The sequence below is a fragment of the Gopherus flavomarginatus genome, chromosome 2, assembly GCF_025201925.1.
Source record: "Gopherus flavomarginatus isolate rGopFla2 chromosome 2, rGopFla2.mat.asm, whole genome shotgun sequence".
NCBI lineage: Eukaryota > Metazoa > Chordata > Testudines > Testudinidae > Gopherus > Gopherus flavomarginatus.
In genome coordinates this window covers 99,095,792-99,111,889 of record NC_066618.1, presented here as the reverse complement: position 1 = coordinate 99,111,889, position 16,098 = coordinate 99,095,792, and the positions used below count along the sequence as shown (strand labels likewise).

At 43.7% G+C, this 16,098-nt stretch overlaps 1 protein-coding gene across 3 annotated transcripts in view; it reads left to right on the top strand.

Moving 5' to 3' along the window:
- The window catches only part of TPK1 (thiamin pyrophosphokinase 1), a 497,034-nt gene that overhangs the window by 308,813 nt on the left and 172,123 nt on the right, over positions 1-16,098 (top strand). For all 3 annotated transcript variants that reach the window (XM_050937807.1, XM_050937809.1, XM_050937808.1), the window contains exon 7: positions 14,975-15,121. In XM_050937807.1, the coding sequence (XP_050793764.1) occupies positions 14,975-15,121 (147 nt within the window). The remainder of the gene's footprint in view (positions 1-14,974; positions 15,122-16,098) is intronic.

Here is a 16,098-nt window from a genome sequence, read left to right as displayed (position 1 = left end):
ACTTGATCCAGCTTTTTCCTCTCCAGTCTTTCACAGGGTCCTCTGTTTTCAGATTGCAGCATCAAACTACCAGACCAGAGAATTGCATTATTCAGTTCAGACCTCAGTGCAGTGAAGAACTGGTCTCTGAAAGTAAAAGGGAAGCTGTTTAATCATCTCAGTTAAATTCTTTCCTGAGAGCAGTGATTTGCTTTGCTGGATTTTCTGTGGTTGATTTCACTGGAACTCTTGCACTCTCTTATTTTTTTTAAAACCTGCAAAAGCTCAACGGGCATAAAGCTTGATTAGGCTTTAGTGTATTTTACAGAAGAAAGTCTGTTTAGATTTAAATTGAGAGCTTTGGTTAGAAAACCATGTAGGGCCTGAACCAAACCAAGTCAAAGACATGGGAAAGACTTACTAGGTAAAGTGAGCCCTCTATTTGGATCAGGCCCTCTATTGCTTTAACCAATAATCAGACAATGAGGGAGTTTATTTAAATGAAACATGAGATTTAAACCATTCACAAAGAACAAATTACCATGGAAACAATTTGGATAATTTTTCAATGGACTCTTAATTGATGATGGAAACAGGGACTGTCTTTTAATTTATGTGCATGGTGTAAACACATCTGTGGTGCTAGATACAGATTTTACATAATCTCCGTAGAGATCACTGAGAGAAAGTTAATGCAACCACCTGCAAATATATGCTGTAAGTCTGGGCAACAAGGATGTGTACTGCTTTAATACCGTACCCTTCATCCATAGAGTTTAAGGCCAGAAAGAACTATTTTGATCATCTGGTCTGGCCTCCTGCATTACACAGGCCATAGCACTTCACTCCAACAGGCAAAAAGAGAGACAAAGGGAATATTATTATTCTGTTCTATGGATGGAGAATTGAGACACAAAGAGATTCGGTAACTTGTCCAAGGTCACACACAGTCTGTGGCTGAGTCAGAAAATGAACTCCAAATCCAGCGTCTTTACCACAGACACTGCCCTTCCTTACTTACAGAACCTAAATCAAAGGCTGTCAAACGCTGTGTTATGTTTTACAGCATTATACAGGTAAAACAAATATATTTATAATTTATTTATTTTATTTACGGGTAGAGAAACTGAGGTATGGACATTTGTAACTTGCCCAAGGTTGCGTAAGAGAGCTGAGAAAATCCCTTAACTTGCAATTCCATGATCTAGCCATTAGATCATCTTTTTCTCTTTCTGTAGCTCACTGTCAAATATGTTGCTCAGTTTATGCAGACCAACGCAATCCATACTATTGGCATACTATTGCTGCTATCACAGTGAATTAAATCTTCCCTTCTTAAAATTAAAAAAAAGGCTATGAATAGAAAAATACTGTAGCAAAGATGTAAGGGAAGGAACATAAGAAGAGAGAGACTCTGTGAAGGAGCTGGCAACTGACCTGGAACAAAATAATGTCAAGATTAATGGAATCAGTGAGGTGACAATGAAATTGATTGAGGGCTATCATCTTAGGTACAGTGACAGACATCATCTGAGAGTTTTTTCCCTTGGAGAGTCAGTTGGCTACAGCAATGAGCAAGTTCTTGCTAGAGGTAAGAGGATTGTACCTGAGCAAACGTCTGATGTCAATGTATGATTGATTTATTAGGAAATGAAGGGCCAACATATATTGGAAAACAAAAATTATTGATTTTTAGCAACTATTTGGCCTAAAAATGTTGACATATTTATAAATTACTACATTTAAATATTACACGCTGCAAAGAAAAATCACAATACATTGACTTCTTTACACTCCAGCTAGCACTAGAGAGCTAATACAGCTACGGGAAGGTGAACTGAAATCTGTTCTGGCTCGTGCATCATCAAAGGAATTATCAACTACTTTCCAAATGGCAGAATACTGCTGTTGATATATGAAGCAGGAAAAGTACAGCTGGAAATAGAGATTGCAGGCTGAATTTGTAGGGCTGACTGAGAAAAATGTGTTTTTTCTTCTAAACTGATCAAACTTAGTACAGTGTTACCTGGAGACAATAAATATAACTCAGTGCCATTTATACAGTCATTTTTCAGCAGGTAAATGCAAGCATCTGGTTATTGCTAAGGTATCTGACTCTCCAAATAACCCCCTTTATTATGTGTTGTAGCAATTAAATGAAGGGCAATGCTCTCCAATATCTGTGAGGGATGGGCGATTGGGAAATTTTAAAAAAAATTATCAAGGACAAAGGGATAATCTCTTTATGAATGAGAACTAGTAGAGGAATGGGAGAGTAGAAGGAAACAGCATTCAGCCCTTTCACAATCCAGTTTCTAACCAGGATATGGCACAGAAATGGCATTAGAGATGGAGGATCTCCATAGTCACAGAGAGGGGACAAAACATCCATGCTCATTTGACCAATCTCTTGGGCGCTTTTGACACTGTTGATCAGAAGGTGTTGCTGACTTGCATATAAACTGTAATATGACTGAACTGTGCAGCACTACACTGGTTTTGCCCAGTCTTCTGAGACACATTTCAGAGTTTTTGGTCAAACAGCTGTTCTTCCCTAAAAGCCTACAAGTGAAATCATGGAAGGATCAGTCTTCAATCATATCTCCTTCAGATTTTCGCTAAGGGAGATCATAAGGTGGAACAGGTTCCAGTGCCATGTGTGTTTGAAAGTTAGCTGACTGGAGCTGAACCCATGTAGAAAGAGTGAAGCCCTTTGGGACTGGGCCCAGAGCATTAAACTTACCATCTACAGGAGGACATTTTCCCCTCTGTGTGCCACAGCACACAGTCTCAAGGTTATTGTAAGATATGAAGATGGCAACAGAAGTAAGAGTTATCTGTCATCTGGTTATCGGGAGATTGTGCTCTTTCCTCTTTTAAAAAAAAAAAAACCAAGCCACCATGATCCGCATGTTCATGATATCCAGTACTATGCTGATGAGCACAATATGAGAATCTAGATAGAATACAGCCGGACACTGACTGTGAAGATGCTTCAAAAGATTGGAGAGAGTGTGATTCTTAGCTTTGTATTTGGCATCTCGATACCACAGTGATGGTCATAGTAGAAATATATAGATAGGAAACCCTTTTCACCCAGTTCACACTGCTTCCTAGAGCCCTCCCCTTCTCCCTTTTACCTGTTCCTTCAGGGCTGGCCTTACCATGAGGCAAACTGAGGTGGCTGCCTCAGGTGCCAGACTGGGTGGGGGGAGGGGAGGGCGCCACTAGGACCCAGAGTGTAGAAAATTGTGTCTGCTGCTGGTGCATATGTATTCTCTCCGCTCTAGATGCACCAAGATGGTGGAGTGCTGTGCTGGAGGAAGGAGGGCACAAGAGACATAACAGGCAAGCAGGCGAAAAGGTGAGAAGGAATAACCAAAAGCAGCAGGAGCTGCAGAGAGAGAGAGGGGAAGCAGCCTCTTATGTACCTCTCTAGCACCCCAAGACGCCTGGACTGATTTACACCAGCTTCTCAGGGAGCTTCCTGTTTCCTGATGCTTTCCGTGAACCCACTTGAGGAGAACAGGCAACTGAGTGAAGTAGTAGGAGACAGTTAGGCCCTTAAGATGCTGTTATCGTCCCTCACTCAGGCCCTGCTGCCAGCCTGCTTATTTGTCCCCTTCAATTGAATGTTGAGAGCCTCTATGGCTGGCACAGAACAGCAGTCATAAGTGAAAGAAGAAAACTACCCTCTGGGGCAGCATTCAGAAAAAGAAAAAAAGCAAAGGAAGTTTTCTATCTAAGCAGGAAGGAGCTCTCCTGAGACACATAGGCACAAATGTTCATGGTGAGCCTTCTGGCCCCAGTGAGGATGAGAGCGGTGAGGAGATGCCTGATCTTCCAGTTAGAGTGCAGGTGACCTGGCAGCTACTGCAGCATCCATATCTCCATCTCAAATGGATGTACCCAGGCTCATTCCTGAAGCAAAGTGTAGATCAGAGAAGAGTGTGGTGGAGGCGCAAGAAACAGCTGCTGCTGAGTTTAGTTCCTTAAATCTAAATGATCCAGGACTGTGGACCCACGTGAGCCTGAGAGACTTCCTTATACTGCATCGGCTACAGCAAGTGAAAAACTTCATGTTCCTCAAAGACAATGAAAATAGAAGCTTCCATCCAACACATTACTGGCGTGAAATCCCCAGTAGTGACAAACTGGAGAGACTCTGGCTTATGTACACAAAAAGTTTGTTGCAAACTCTTCCAGTCTAATGTTCCAGCCACAATGGGTTCTACAGGAACAAAGAACTGGAAAAATCTGGCTAGAAATCTGTCATGCCGTGAGAAGGCGGCAAATCACCAGAGAGCATTCCATAGTTGGAAAGAGCTTGAGATGAGACTAAGGTTAAAGGCCACCATGGATGATCAGCATCAAGAGAAGATTGCATCAGAGTCTCTTTACTGGCAAAATGTTCTAAAAAGGCTCATTGCCATTGTGAGAATGCTTGCTACCCAAAACCTAGCACTGTGTGGCACTTCAGATCAGCTGTGTGTGCCAAACAATGGAAACTTCCTTAAAATTGTGAAGCTGATGGCTGAGTTTGATGCTGTATTCCAGGAGCATCTAAGAAGAGTCACCACCCAAGAAATGTACACACATCACTACCTTGGAAAAACAATTCAAAATGAAACAACAAAAGTCAAACAGAAGATTGTAGCAGATCTGAAGTCAGCAAGACATTACTCTTATTCTGGACTGCACACCTGACATCAGCCGTACACAACAAATGACTTTAATGGTGCATTTTGTAGCAATAACAGAACCTGCAATGGTGACTGTCAGAGGTCATTTTCTAGAATGTAATGACGATGATGATACTACAGGAGCTGGTATGACAAATGTGCTTCTTAAAAAATCTGGAAGATATGGGAATTGCAATAGCTGACATGAGAGGTCAGAGCTACAATAATTGTGCCAACGTGACAGGAAAGAATGGATCAGAGAGTTAAACCCTCGAGCTTATTTTTGTCCCATGCAGTTCTCATTCATTGAACTTGGTGGTCAGTGATGCAGCATCAGCTTCTAGTGAGGCTGCTGAATTTTTTAATGTAATTAAAAGCATCTATGCATTTTTCTCTGCATCAACTCATTGATGGCAAATTTTGAAGCAACATCTGGGAACATCCTCTCTGACACTGAAACCTTTGAGTGCCACACAATGGGAAAGTCGAGTGGAGGCGATAAAGCCTATCAAACACCCTATTGGGAAGATAGATGATCCCATAGTTGCCATTACGAAGGATAATGCTATGACAGGAACTGTTCATGGGAGAACAGGGGCAGAGGGAAATGGATTCACAAGAAACATACATAACTTCAGATTTCTGTGTAGCTTAGTGTTGTGACATGACGTACTGTTTGAAATAAATGTTGTAAGCAAGAGACTCCAAGGTTTTGACTGTGATGTATCTGGAGCAATGGAACAACTGGACAAAGCAAAGTCATACTTACAGTCTTACCGGTCAGATGAGGGATTTCAAAACGTTCTGAAGAGTGCACAGAAGTTGGCAGAAGAACTTCACACTGAAACTATTTTCCCACCCATTCAAGAATACAAGAGTCACTGAAGAAGACATTTTGATTACGAGGCACAGGATAATCCCATAAGAGACCCCATACAACAATTCAAAGTTGAATTCTTTAACCAGGTGCTACATTGTGTAATACAGACAGTTTCATGCAGCTCAAGGAACACAGCAGTATATTTTGGATGTTGTATGATATTCCAAAACTCCTCACTATACCTGAAGAAGACCTACACCAGCAATGCAGGGCACTAGAGACAGTGCTGACACATGATCACATGAGCGATATTGATGTGAGTGATTTAGGTGATGCACTGAAAGCCCTTTCAAGATACATTTCAGCAAGATCAACTCCAAAGGCGGTTCTGGAATATATGTGCAGAAATAAGATGACCACCCTCTTTCCAAATGCTTTTGTTGCTCTGCACATACTTCTAACACTTCCTGTAACAGTTGCCAGTGGAGAATGCAGCTTCTCCAAGCTGAAGTTAATAAAAACACATCTACACTCCACAATAACACAGGAGAGGCTGGTCGGCCTTGCAACCATCTCAATAGAGCATGAACTGACCCAGACTGTGGACCTTCAGCAGGAAGCAGTTCAAATCTTTGGAACCAAGAAGGCACAGAAATTACTACTTTGATTATTCAAACAAATAAAAATGCCAGTGTTTACTATGCAGACAAGAAAAGTTATATTTGCTGTTCAGGCATTTGAAAGCTAAGTGTTACCGTATATACTCGATCATAAGCTGGTTCGCTTATAAGCTGACACCGCCCCCCCACGATAGATAAGTAAAAATGGAAAATGTTTATAACCCGTTCATAAGCCAACCCTATAATTCAGGGGTCAGCAAACTTTGGCTCCCGAGCCATCAGGTCAAGCCGCTGGTGGGCTGAGATGGTTTGTTTACCTCAAGTGTCCTCAGGCACGGAGGTAAGCCTAAGTAAACAAAAGTGTCCCAGCACTCCAGCTGCTTACCCTGACGAGCCGGGACAGCAACTGGTGGGGAAATTTTTTTGGGGGGGAGGGGGAGAAGCTGGGAGTCAGGGGAGTAACCCATGTGACCGCCCCCCACATGACCCCACCCCTAGCTGAGGACCCCTATACTCTCCCCATCTCATCCCTTCCCACCTTATCTGGAGAAGGCCGGGGAGAATGTCTCTGACCTGGGTAGAGCTCTTCCAGCAGGCTGGGCAGCGCGGCTGCAGCCTGCTCTGGTGAGCCAGACCGACCGGCATGTCTGCAACATGCTCCTGGCAGGCTGGGCATCGTGGCCGCAGCATGCTCTAGGGGGCAGGGCCGGGCGGCACGGCTGCAGCCTGCCAGCCCCGGAGCTGCAGCTGCTTCGGAGGATTGGGGGAGAGCAGTGTGGCCAGAAGCAGAGAGACTCTGGCCCTGCCTCTTCCCTTCTGGCTGTGCTGCCTCTCCTTGCTCCCTCTGTTTGGGGGAGGGGCTGTGTCCCACCTCTCCCTCTCTATACCTGTTCATAAACCAACACCCTTCTCTGGTGCTTCCCTTTTTTACTAAAAAAATTCAGCTTATGAACAAGTGTATACAGTACTTAAAATTTTTGAACAAGGCATTTTAAGTTGTTTGTTCTCCTTTATTGGGGAGAGCAGAGTACCATGAGAAGAGTAGAACAGGAAGAAGGCAGAATTGAGACCTTTCAAAGTTTTGGCCCAAGTGAATGGGCATGGGGCCATCATTTGAGCTCCCCACTTCAGGTGCCAAAATGTTGTGGGCCGGCCCTGTGTTCCTTAAATATACATTCTTTAATTACATAATTAATTTTTTGGTAATTAACCTGTCCACACAAAAAGGAAGAAGGTCAGCGAGACCAATGTATATGGAGGAATATTGTTTAAAGCCAGTTGTGCATTTAAATAATCTCAATAGGAAAGGTAGCAAAAACTAGGCAATTTGATCATGATGTGATGGCAGACTTTGTTCCCTGTGGTTACCATGTGTTCAGAATCAAGTCTTATTGTGCGAGAGAGAAATCTAACAGTTTCTTTTGAGCTGCGGGTACACAGTAATATGTTTTTGACTCACTTGCTGTATTCCTTTATTGTATGTTAGTAACTCCTGAAATCCTTGGTGTTGTGAATTCACAAGCACATCATTTAAAGACTGCCACGTTGGTCATTAGACTCCAGTTGTCTCAGAATTAAAGTGAGTTGTCCTGTAAAATGCTAAACAATATGGATAAGCCTTAGAGAAGGTGCAGTGGGTATGTGAGAAGTACGATCCTCCCCACACACAGCTATTAAATGGCCATGATTTCTAAGGATTTAAACTTCAAAAAATATTTTGTATTTTTGTTGCTGTAAATGGAGAGCATTTTATGAAAACAAATTTTAGATAAAGGGCTGATGATCAAAATGAAGATTTGCTGGAAGATGCACTTTAGCTAAACACAAGTTAGGGAGCTCATTAAAGGGGTATCTGGGTGGAATTTTATGGCTTGTGTTGTACATGAGGGCAAACTAGATGATCTCGTGGTCTCTTTCTGGCCATAAAATCTCTGAACCTGTGAGAGGTTCTGGGCTTTGGAATTCATTCCTCTTTTGCCCCATAACCTAAAACAAGCAAGATTTTGGGGTGGGGGAGGGGGACTGTTTGTTTTTGTCTGTGTGTTTTTTAGGGCACACTGCAAAGCATATCCCTTGGCATATCAAAGACAGGATCGAGTTTCTTGTCTTTTGGTTCATGATCTTACTTTTTAAGTGGAGGTTATCATTTTTGGATGGTGTGGATGTGCATTTTTGTGTGTGAGAAAGGGAGAGGGGGGGAGAGAGAGAGAGAGAGAGAAAAGTTTGCATTGACACCTAGTGCTTCAGACAGATCTTTTATAAATCAGTATATTGTCTGCCCTGTTTGTCACTGCTGATGCCAGGATTCTTTTGTAAGGCAGGGATGCCAACAATCAAAGCAACAAAAATCTGACTTCTCTCTTCCTGCTTCCTGATGCTACACAGTCTTCACTTGCCACTCATCACAGTTCTGTTACATATCTTCCCAAGTCCAAATAGTTCCTGAATAATAGATATAAGGATCACGTGAAAATGAATATCATCTTTTTTCACCCAACCCTGATATTTTATAGCTTTGTCCTCAGCAGGATATTCCTGTGATGTTTAAAACACTAAAGTAGAGCTAAACTTTTTTTTTAAAAAAAGTACTGTATTGTTCACTAATCTACCAAAACAGTGTGGTGCCATTATTTTAAATGGAATCATATTTTAGACCATTTTTGTATAGTACTATAGTACACTTTAATAGAAATAGAAAAACTTTTTTTTTTTTTTTTGTAACTTGCAATCTTTTACCGGTATCACACAATAATTCAGCCAGGACTTTACAGTATTATTTTCAATAGATCCTATAGTTCATGACAAGAGTTCCCTTGAAACAGTTCATGACATTTGTGTACATATCTGAGAACAAAATTCAGCATCCAAATTGGCAGTTTTGCAGTAGAGGGAAATGTGTAATGTATGAGGAAAACTAGTCAAATTTCCATCCCTCTCCTCCACCCCCAGTTAAATAGAGTGTACTTAAATATTGTCAGGTGGAATATTAAAATTGCAGCATAACAGTCCAACAAGTCAAAATAAAGTGTATTCCCTTCCATTTTATTAAAAGACAGAAAATATCAAAGTCAAACAGAAGAACACAATCCTTCCAGGTTCCCATATGGTAGAAAACCCATATCATAAAATTAAAGAGCAGCTCTCTGAAAATTGGCTCTCTGGGGCTAATTAAAGCCCCAATCCTATAGCTGACCATATGTTGTATGCAGGTCACCCACTGAGCCTTTGCAGAGCCTCTTTGATGTCAGTGAAGTTCCGGACGGATATAACAATCCACTCACATGCTGTCAGTTGCGGGTTTGGGGCCTTTCTATTGTTAGTGATTTAAAGGACTTCTTTTTTTGTAACAATATAACATCAGATTCAGCCTTGTTGAATAGGAATTGCTACCAGTCAAGCTAACACCATTTGTTTCTACAATAGAATCAATACAATGAAAAGGGTAGCTTAAGTTAGCTAGAGATCTAGGCTATGTAACTTTATTAAACAGAAGACCAGTAAGACGAGCAGGGAAAGTGGAGGAAAACCCAAGATTATGCTGGTTCTATTTTAGATTTTTGTGATCTTTATCAATACTGGAAAATAGTGCTTTCTTCATTGGAAGGCTCTCAGTGTTTCTCGTTTATATGTGCACAGCTAATAAAAATTATTACATTAGTTCAATGTCATTTTTTGGGAGTAGTAGCAAGGCTGGGCAAACAGGGCCCACGCCCAGGGCGCCGTAGCCAGGGAAGTGCCATAAAGGGCTCGGGCTTCCCCTGGCTGGCTGTGGCCGGACTCCTCTCTTCTCCGCCCCTCCCCTGCACTGGGCCGGCAGGCTTCTCCCTGACCACTCACCCCCTTGCTCCTCAGCTGGCTGGCTGAGGGCTCCGGCGCTGTCCCATCCCTAGGGAGCCCAGAGCGGCGCGGCCAGGGCTGGTCACCAGCGGCACGGCCCACCACTGGCTGTCCGCAGTGGAGCCAGCTCCCTCTCTGCCTGTAGCCCTGCACCGCTCGGTCTCCAGCGGGGGCCAGCTGGGCTGGGGTCAGGAGGAGCGAAACTTCCACGGGGGAGCTGGACCAAGCAGGAGAAGAGGGGAGACTTAAGGTGACAGTGCGCTCACTGTCTCTCAAAATTCCCTCACGCACACAGGCTCTCACACCCACATACTCTCTGCCTCTCACAGTCCTCCAACACAAATTGTCTCACACACATACACACACAGTGTCTCTCACAATCCCCCAACACACAGTCACACACACACTAGCGCTCTCTCTCTCTCTCTCTCTCACACACACACACACACACACACACACACACACACACACACTCTTGTATTATTGCTATTGTTATTACTGCTTGGTACTTCGGGTTAAAATGCTCATGGTGAGCCAGGAGTGGCCAGGGGCTGCAGGAGGGCCGTGGGCTCTGGCAGGATGCAGCCTCTGTGTGACGGCACCACAAGCCACCGCAGCAGCACAGAAGTGTGACAGTACACCATATACCATGCCACCCTTACTTCTGCTGACAGTGGCCTAGGAATTTGCTAGTTGTAGCAGTTACTCATTGTGACATTATCTGATTAAAACATGACCATGTAGATCATTGTTGCAACCACTGTTGTTATATTTGCAACAAATCTTGTACAAAATGTGGCATGTAAGATGTCTATGAAAAGGTTATGATTTGCTGAATATGTTTATCCTATTTGTATGCAAGTATCATTTTTGTATTTGAAGTTACGAATATTGACTCTATACCTGTATTTCAAATGTTTTCTCCTGGGGTAACCCCACAAGGTAATTAGCCAGCACATCTTGGAGGGACTAGTCAAAGTAAATGGCTTTTCAAGGGACACTTAACTAGGGTGACCAGATGTCTTGTTTTTAAAGAGACAGTCCCGTATTTAAGCCCTTCTGCAAGTGTCCCGACTTTTTCTTAAAAATAGGCAAATTGTCCCATATTTTCTGTCTCTCCCCACCACCCACCCACCATCAGTACTGGTGGCTCCTGCTGCTGGCCAGATCCCTGCTAGCCAGTCATCTACCCACCAGTGGTGAGCGGGGGGGATCCAGTGGCCAATGATGCAGGTAGGTGTGCAAAGCTGATGGTGGGGCCTTTTACGTACTTCCTCCCTCGCTCTCCTCTCCTTGCTTTGTCCCTTTGCCCCACAGCTCTGCTGCTCCTCCATATTCCCTCCCCCCCCCCGGCAGAGTGTGTCCCACTCCTAGTGCTGAGCAAAGAAGCAGTCCTTGGACAGAGCGCTCAGCTCACCAACATCCTGGTCGGCAGGCTTCTTCCTTCCCCCACTGCCTCTGGCTGGGCCAGCACCCCGGGAAAGCTGAAGACTCTCTGGCCTAGGGCACTGGACAGGTGGAGCCAAGCCTTGCCTGTGCCAAAGCCCCGCACAGCACTGGCACATACTGTTGCAAAAAAAGCAAATGTGATTCTGGGATGCATTAACAGGTGTGTTGTAAACAAGACACGAGAAGTCATTCTTCCGCTTTACTCTGCGCTGGTTAGGCCTCAACTGGAGTATTGTGTCCAGTTCTGGGCACCGCATTTCAAGAAAGATGTGGAGAAACTGGAGAGGGTCCAGAGAAGAGCAACGAGAATGATTAAAGGTCTTGAGAACATGACCTATGAAGGAAGGCTGAAGGAATTGGGTTTGTTTAGTTTGGAAAAGAGAAGACTTAGAGGGGACATGATAGCAGTTTCCAGGTATCTAAAAGGGTGTCATCAGGAGGAGGGAGAAAACTTGTTCACCTTAGCCTCTAATGATAGAACAAGTAGCAATGGGCTTTTAACTGCAGCAAGGGAGATTTAGGTTGGACATTAGGAAAAAGTTCCTAACTGTCAGGGTAGTTAAACACTGGAATAGATTGCCTAGGGAAGTTGTGGAATCTCCATCTCTGGAGATATTTAAGAGTAGGTTAGATAAATGTCTATTAGGGATGGTCTAGACAGTATTTGGTCCTGCCATGAGGGCAGGGGACTGGACTCGATGACCTCTCGAGGTCCCTTCCAGTCCCAGAGTCTATGAGTCTAGGGAAGCCTCTCTGTCCTTCAGCCTACCTGGGGAATGGCCGGAGGGAGCGGAAGGGAGGGGAGGGGAGGGACAAAGCAATTTCCAGCCTGTTCACACCCTGAACCTACAGGCTGCACAGCAGCCCCCCCAGGCAGGGGCTTAGCACCTCTTCACCAAACCCCCCACCCTGAGTCCTGCCCAGGGAGCCTAGGCCTGCTGTGTCCTCTAGGCACCGTCCCCTGCTGAGTCACCTCTCTGGCTGGGTTCGCTGAAGCCCCTGCAGTCAGCTTCCCTGGGCCCTGGTTCACAATGCATTCTTTGGGCTTAACCCCTTCCTGCCCGCACTGTAGCTGGGGGATAGGAGACAGCTGGGTTATGTTGGTGGCCAGCAGCAGCCTGGAGGTGTTAGCTGCCTTTTGACATGGTATGGGCAGAAAGGGACAAGCTGCTTTCAGCCATGGGGGATTATTCGTGGGGGAGATAAGCTCTGCAAAGACATGGGCCAGTTCATCCCTTCCCCTCCCCTGCAGCTTGGAAGCAGCTCCTATCCCTTCCCTCCCGCACAGTGCCAAAAGGCTGCTGGCGGCCACAATCTCGCGTGAACCCTAGCAGAAATCTAGGGAAAGGGGGCATGTGACTCTGCCTTCTCCCCCTACACACATGTTGCCTCAGGAAGATGCAATGGCAGGTACCAGGAGAGGCAGGTCCATCCCAGGTGCCCAGCCAGGCATGGAGGTGGAGAGCGCCGGGCAGAGGACGCTGGGTTGGTTGGTGACATACCCCCTCCCCTCCGAGAGAGAGAGAGAGAGAGAGAGTGAGTGTGTGTGTCTGTCCATCCCCTCCCGGCGGGGGGGGGGAGTAGGGGTTTGTGTGTCACCCTTCCCCATGTGAACCTTAAAGCCTTAAGGATAAGAAGGTAAATAAAAAGAATCTAACTAGCATTATTGTGGGGGAAGGGATAGCTCAGTGGTTTGAGCATTGGCTTGCTAAACCCAGGGTTGTGAGTTCAATCCTTGAGGGGGCCATTTGGGGATTTAGTTGGGGATTGATCCTGCTTTGAGCAGGGGCTTGGACTAGATGACCTTCCTTCCAACCCTGATACTCTGATTTCTTTTTAACAGGGGCTCAGTCAACTTGATGTTAATTTGAATGTTTGTACAATTTATTGCTGTTGAACTCACTTGAATAAGAGTAATTTTGCCAGGTGTCCCGTATTCAGTATAGGGAAGTATGGTCATCCTACATATAACTCACAATGGATCATGGGAGACACCCATCTACACTGAATGGACTTTCCTGTGGACATTCCATATGAAGTATAGATAATGGTCCAGAGGTGATGGGGGGGAGCCCAGGTAGCCCGTAGGAGCCAAAAGGGGTGGGGGGCACCAAAATACAAGTTCACTCAGGGCATCATTTTCACTAAGGCCTGCCCTGGGTAGTAGGAAAGGTGGCAATATTCTTGACTAAAGGAAAGGGGCTTAATTTGCATGCAAACAAGTATGCTACAATCATAAAGTCTTAGCCCTTGTAATAAAAATAGAAGCTGATGTTTATTAATATATCATTCCAGATACATGAAGTACTATTATGTGGCTCATGGGTTGCATAAAATGTCATGTTGCCACCCTGGCTGTAGACTAATGCTCTATAAAACTGGAAATTCCACCAGATGGCCATTTCAGAGCAGACGTAAAAGTTTTAGAGCTGCATTGTGGCAAGGCCCTAGTTATGGCTAATGTGAAAATAGCATCTTACAAAAAAAAGGTAATTACTGATCATAACTGACCTATATTATGGTACTACTACTAATCATAGTTTACATGTAGAAGATACCTTTTATCTGAGGGTCTGGAAACACTTTACAAAGACTGGCAAATGTTCCCATTTTACTGATAAGGAAAGATACAACATGAAGAGGTTGTGCCTTGCTTGTTGAGTGACAGAGTTGAGATTATAACCCAGTCTGCAGACTCTGCGACCTATTCCAAGCAGTGTTTTCTATCGGCCAGGCAACTGGACAAGTGACCTGAATATTATTCTTGGCTCTGCCCCTGACTTGCTATGAGGCGAAATGCAGATCAATCAGGGCAAGATTCTGCCATCCTTACACTCACCAATACTTAACTGATTGAGCAGACCGAATCAGTTGATGAGTCTGCTCCTGAACTAAGGTACTATGCAATAAGGGTGTGGCAGCATTTATTTGCTTTGGTTTCCCCATTTGTAAAATGGGGATAATGCTTGTATTTGTTAAAGTACTTTGAGATCTCTGGATGAAAAATACTATGTGCATGTGTGATGTTATAGCTGTTCTTTCGTTACTGGATTAACCATCACTGACTATGAATTTATAAAGCATTAGTCTACAGCCCTGGCAAACACATGGAGTTTTATTAACCCAGGAGTCACATAATAGTATTCAATGGTACTAAAATGACTTTAATATGAGACACTATGTTTGCTAAGGGAACACAGAGCAAGTGCCTCTGCAGATAGTATCTTCAAAAGTGTCCTTGTCTGTGGCTGTTGGGTTAAATTCATGAGCACATGGACAACTAACATGAGCTAAAGGACCCCTCTGAAGATTTGGACTTTTGAGCTGCCAGTGAGTTCACAAACACATAGGCACAAATTAATTGAAGTCACTGGATTTGCAATTAGACCGGTAATAGCCCATAGATACTTAGAAGTTGCTAGCAGACAGATTGCCAAATCCTGAAGTAACATTCCTATTCCAAAGACTGTTCATCTGGGCGAAAGCCTCTAAAGTTAAAGCATTGTTTGTGTTCCTGTCATAAACTCTGATATTTTGTTTTGTATTTAGAGAATTGTCCTTAAAGTTCTCCTTTGTTTTTCTTTTAGATTGATATGATTGTGACGTTGGGTGGACTTGGAGGACGCTTTGACCAAATCATGGCATCAGTGGAGACTCTCTTTCATGCAACTAATATCACTCCCACTCCAGTTATAGTTATTCAAGAGTGCTCCCTCATTTGCCTACTTCAATCTGTAAGTGAAATGAAGTGTGAGACCACAATAAACATGATCCTGCAGTTCCAACAGTCAAAACTGCCATTTCCCTCACCAGGGCTTCACTTGCTTCAGGACTGTAGAATTAGACTCTAGATTTAAAATAGATTTCTAGCAGCTGGGAGATGACTTATAGCCGCACGCCTGCAGAAGTGGTATATTTTGCACCTTCTGTCTGTAGAGATCAGGATTAACTCACCAAGAACAGATTTTAAATAGAGGGTGGGAAACTGAAAAAGTGAAAATTTAGTAAGTGCTAAAAGTTTATTCAGTTTTGTAATTGGTTATGAATGGAAATATCTTTGAACTTTTAAATTAAATTCCAATGGAATTAAATGTAGCTCCCTCTCCTTTTTTTCATTTTAAACAGAAATATGACTGACACATGAGAGAGAAACTCAAGAGGAAAATTCAAGGGCTTAACAAACGTCAGACAGAATTCTCATATAGTCTGAGTGCTGCAATTTATTTTGCCTGAAATCCAGATGTGATTAATGAGGGAATCTATTTAGAAATGTGTTGATTTTGTGGTGATCAGGTTTTTATCCAGTTATTGATTCAGAAAATAACACAAATGATATCTTGTGCAGCTTTCACTTTTAAGATTGAATTTAGAAGCAAAAGCTGAGTAAAAGAGCTTTTTTTTCTAACAGCTACTTATTGGCTTCTGTTTGGAAATATTTTTTCTGATGGCTGGATTTCTGGAAGTTTAACTAGCTATACACTTTTATCCAGTTTGTCTTATAAAATGAGATTCACTGGCAAGGTTGATGACCAAGCCTGCACTATGCATGCGTGCGTCACTGTAATCTGAGAGGTATTAATAGGGTTCTATAAGAGATTGCAGATTTAAATCCACAGAGGCGAATTCTACATTATCAACACAAGGCACTCTGTCTGTAGGAGGGATGCTGGGCACAGGAGCTCATTTGCCACTGTGACAAGGAATGACTGCG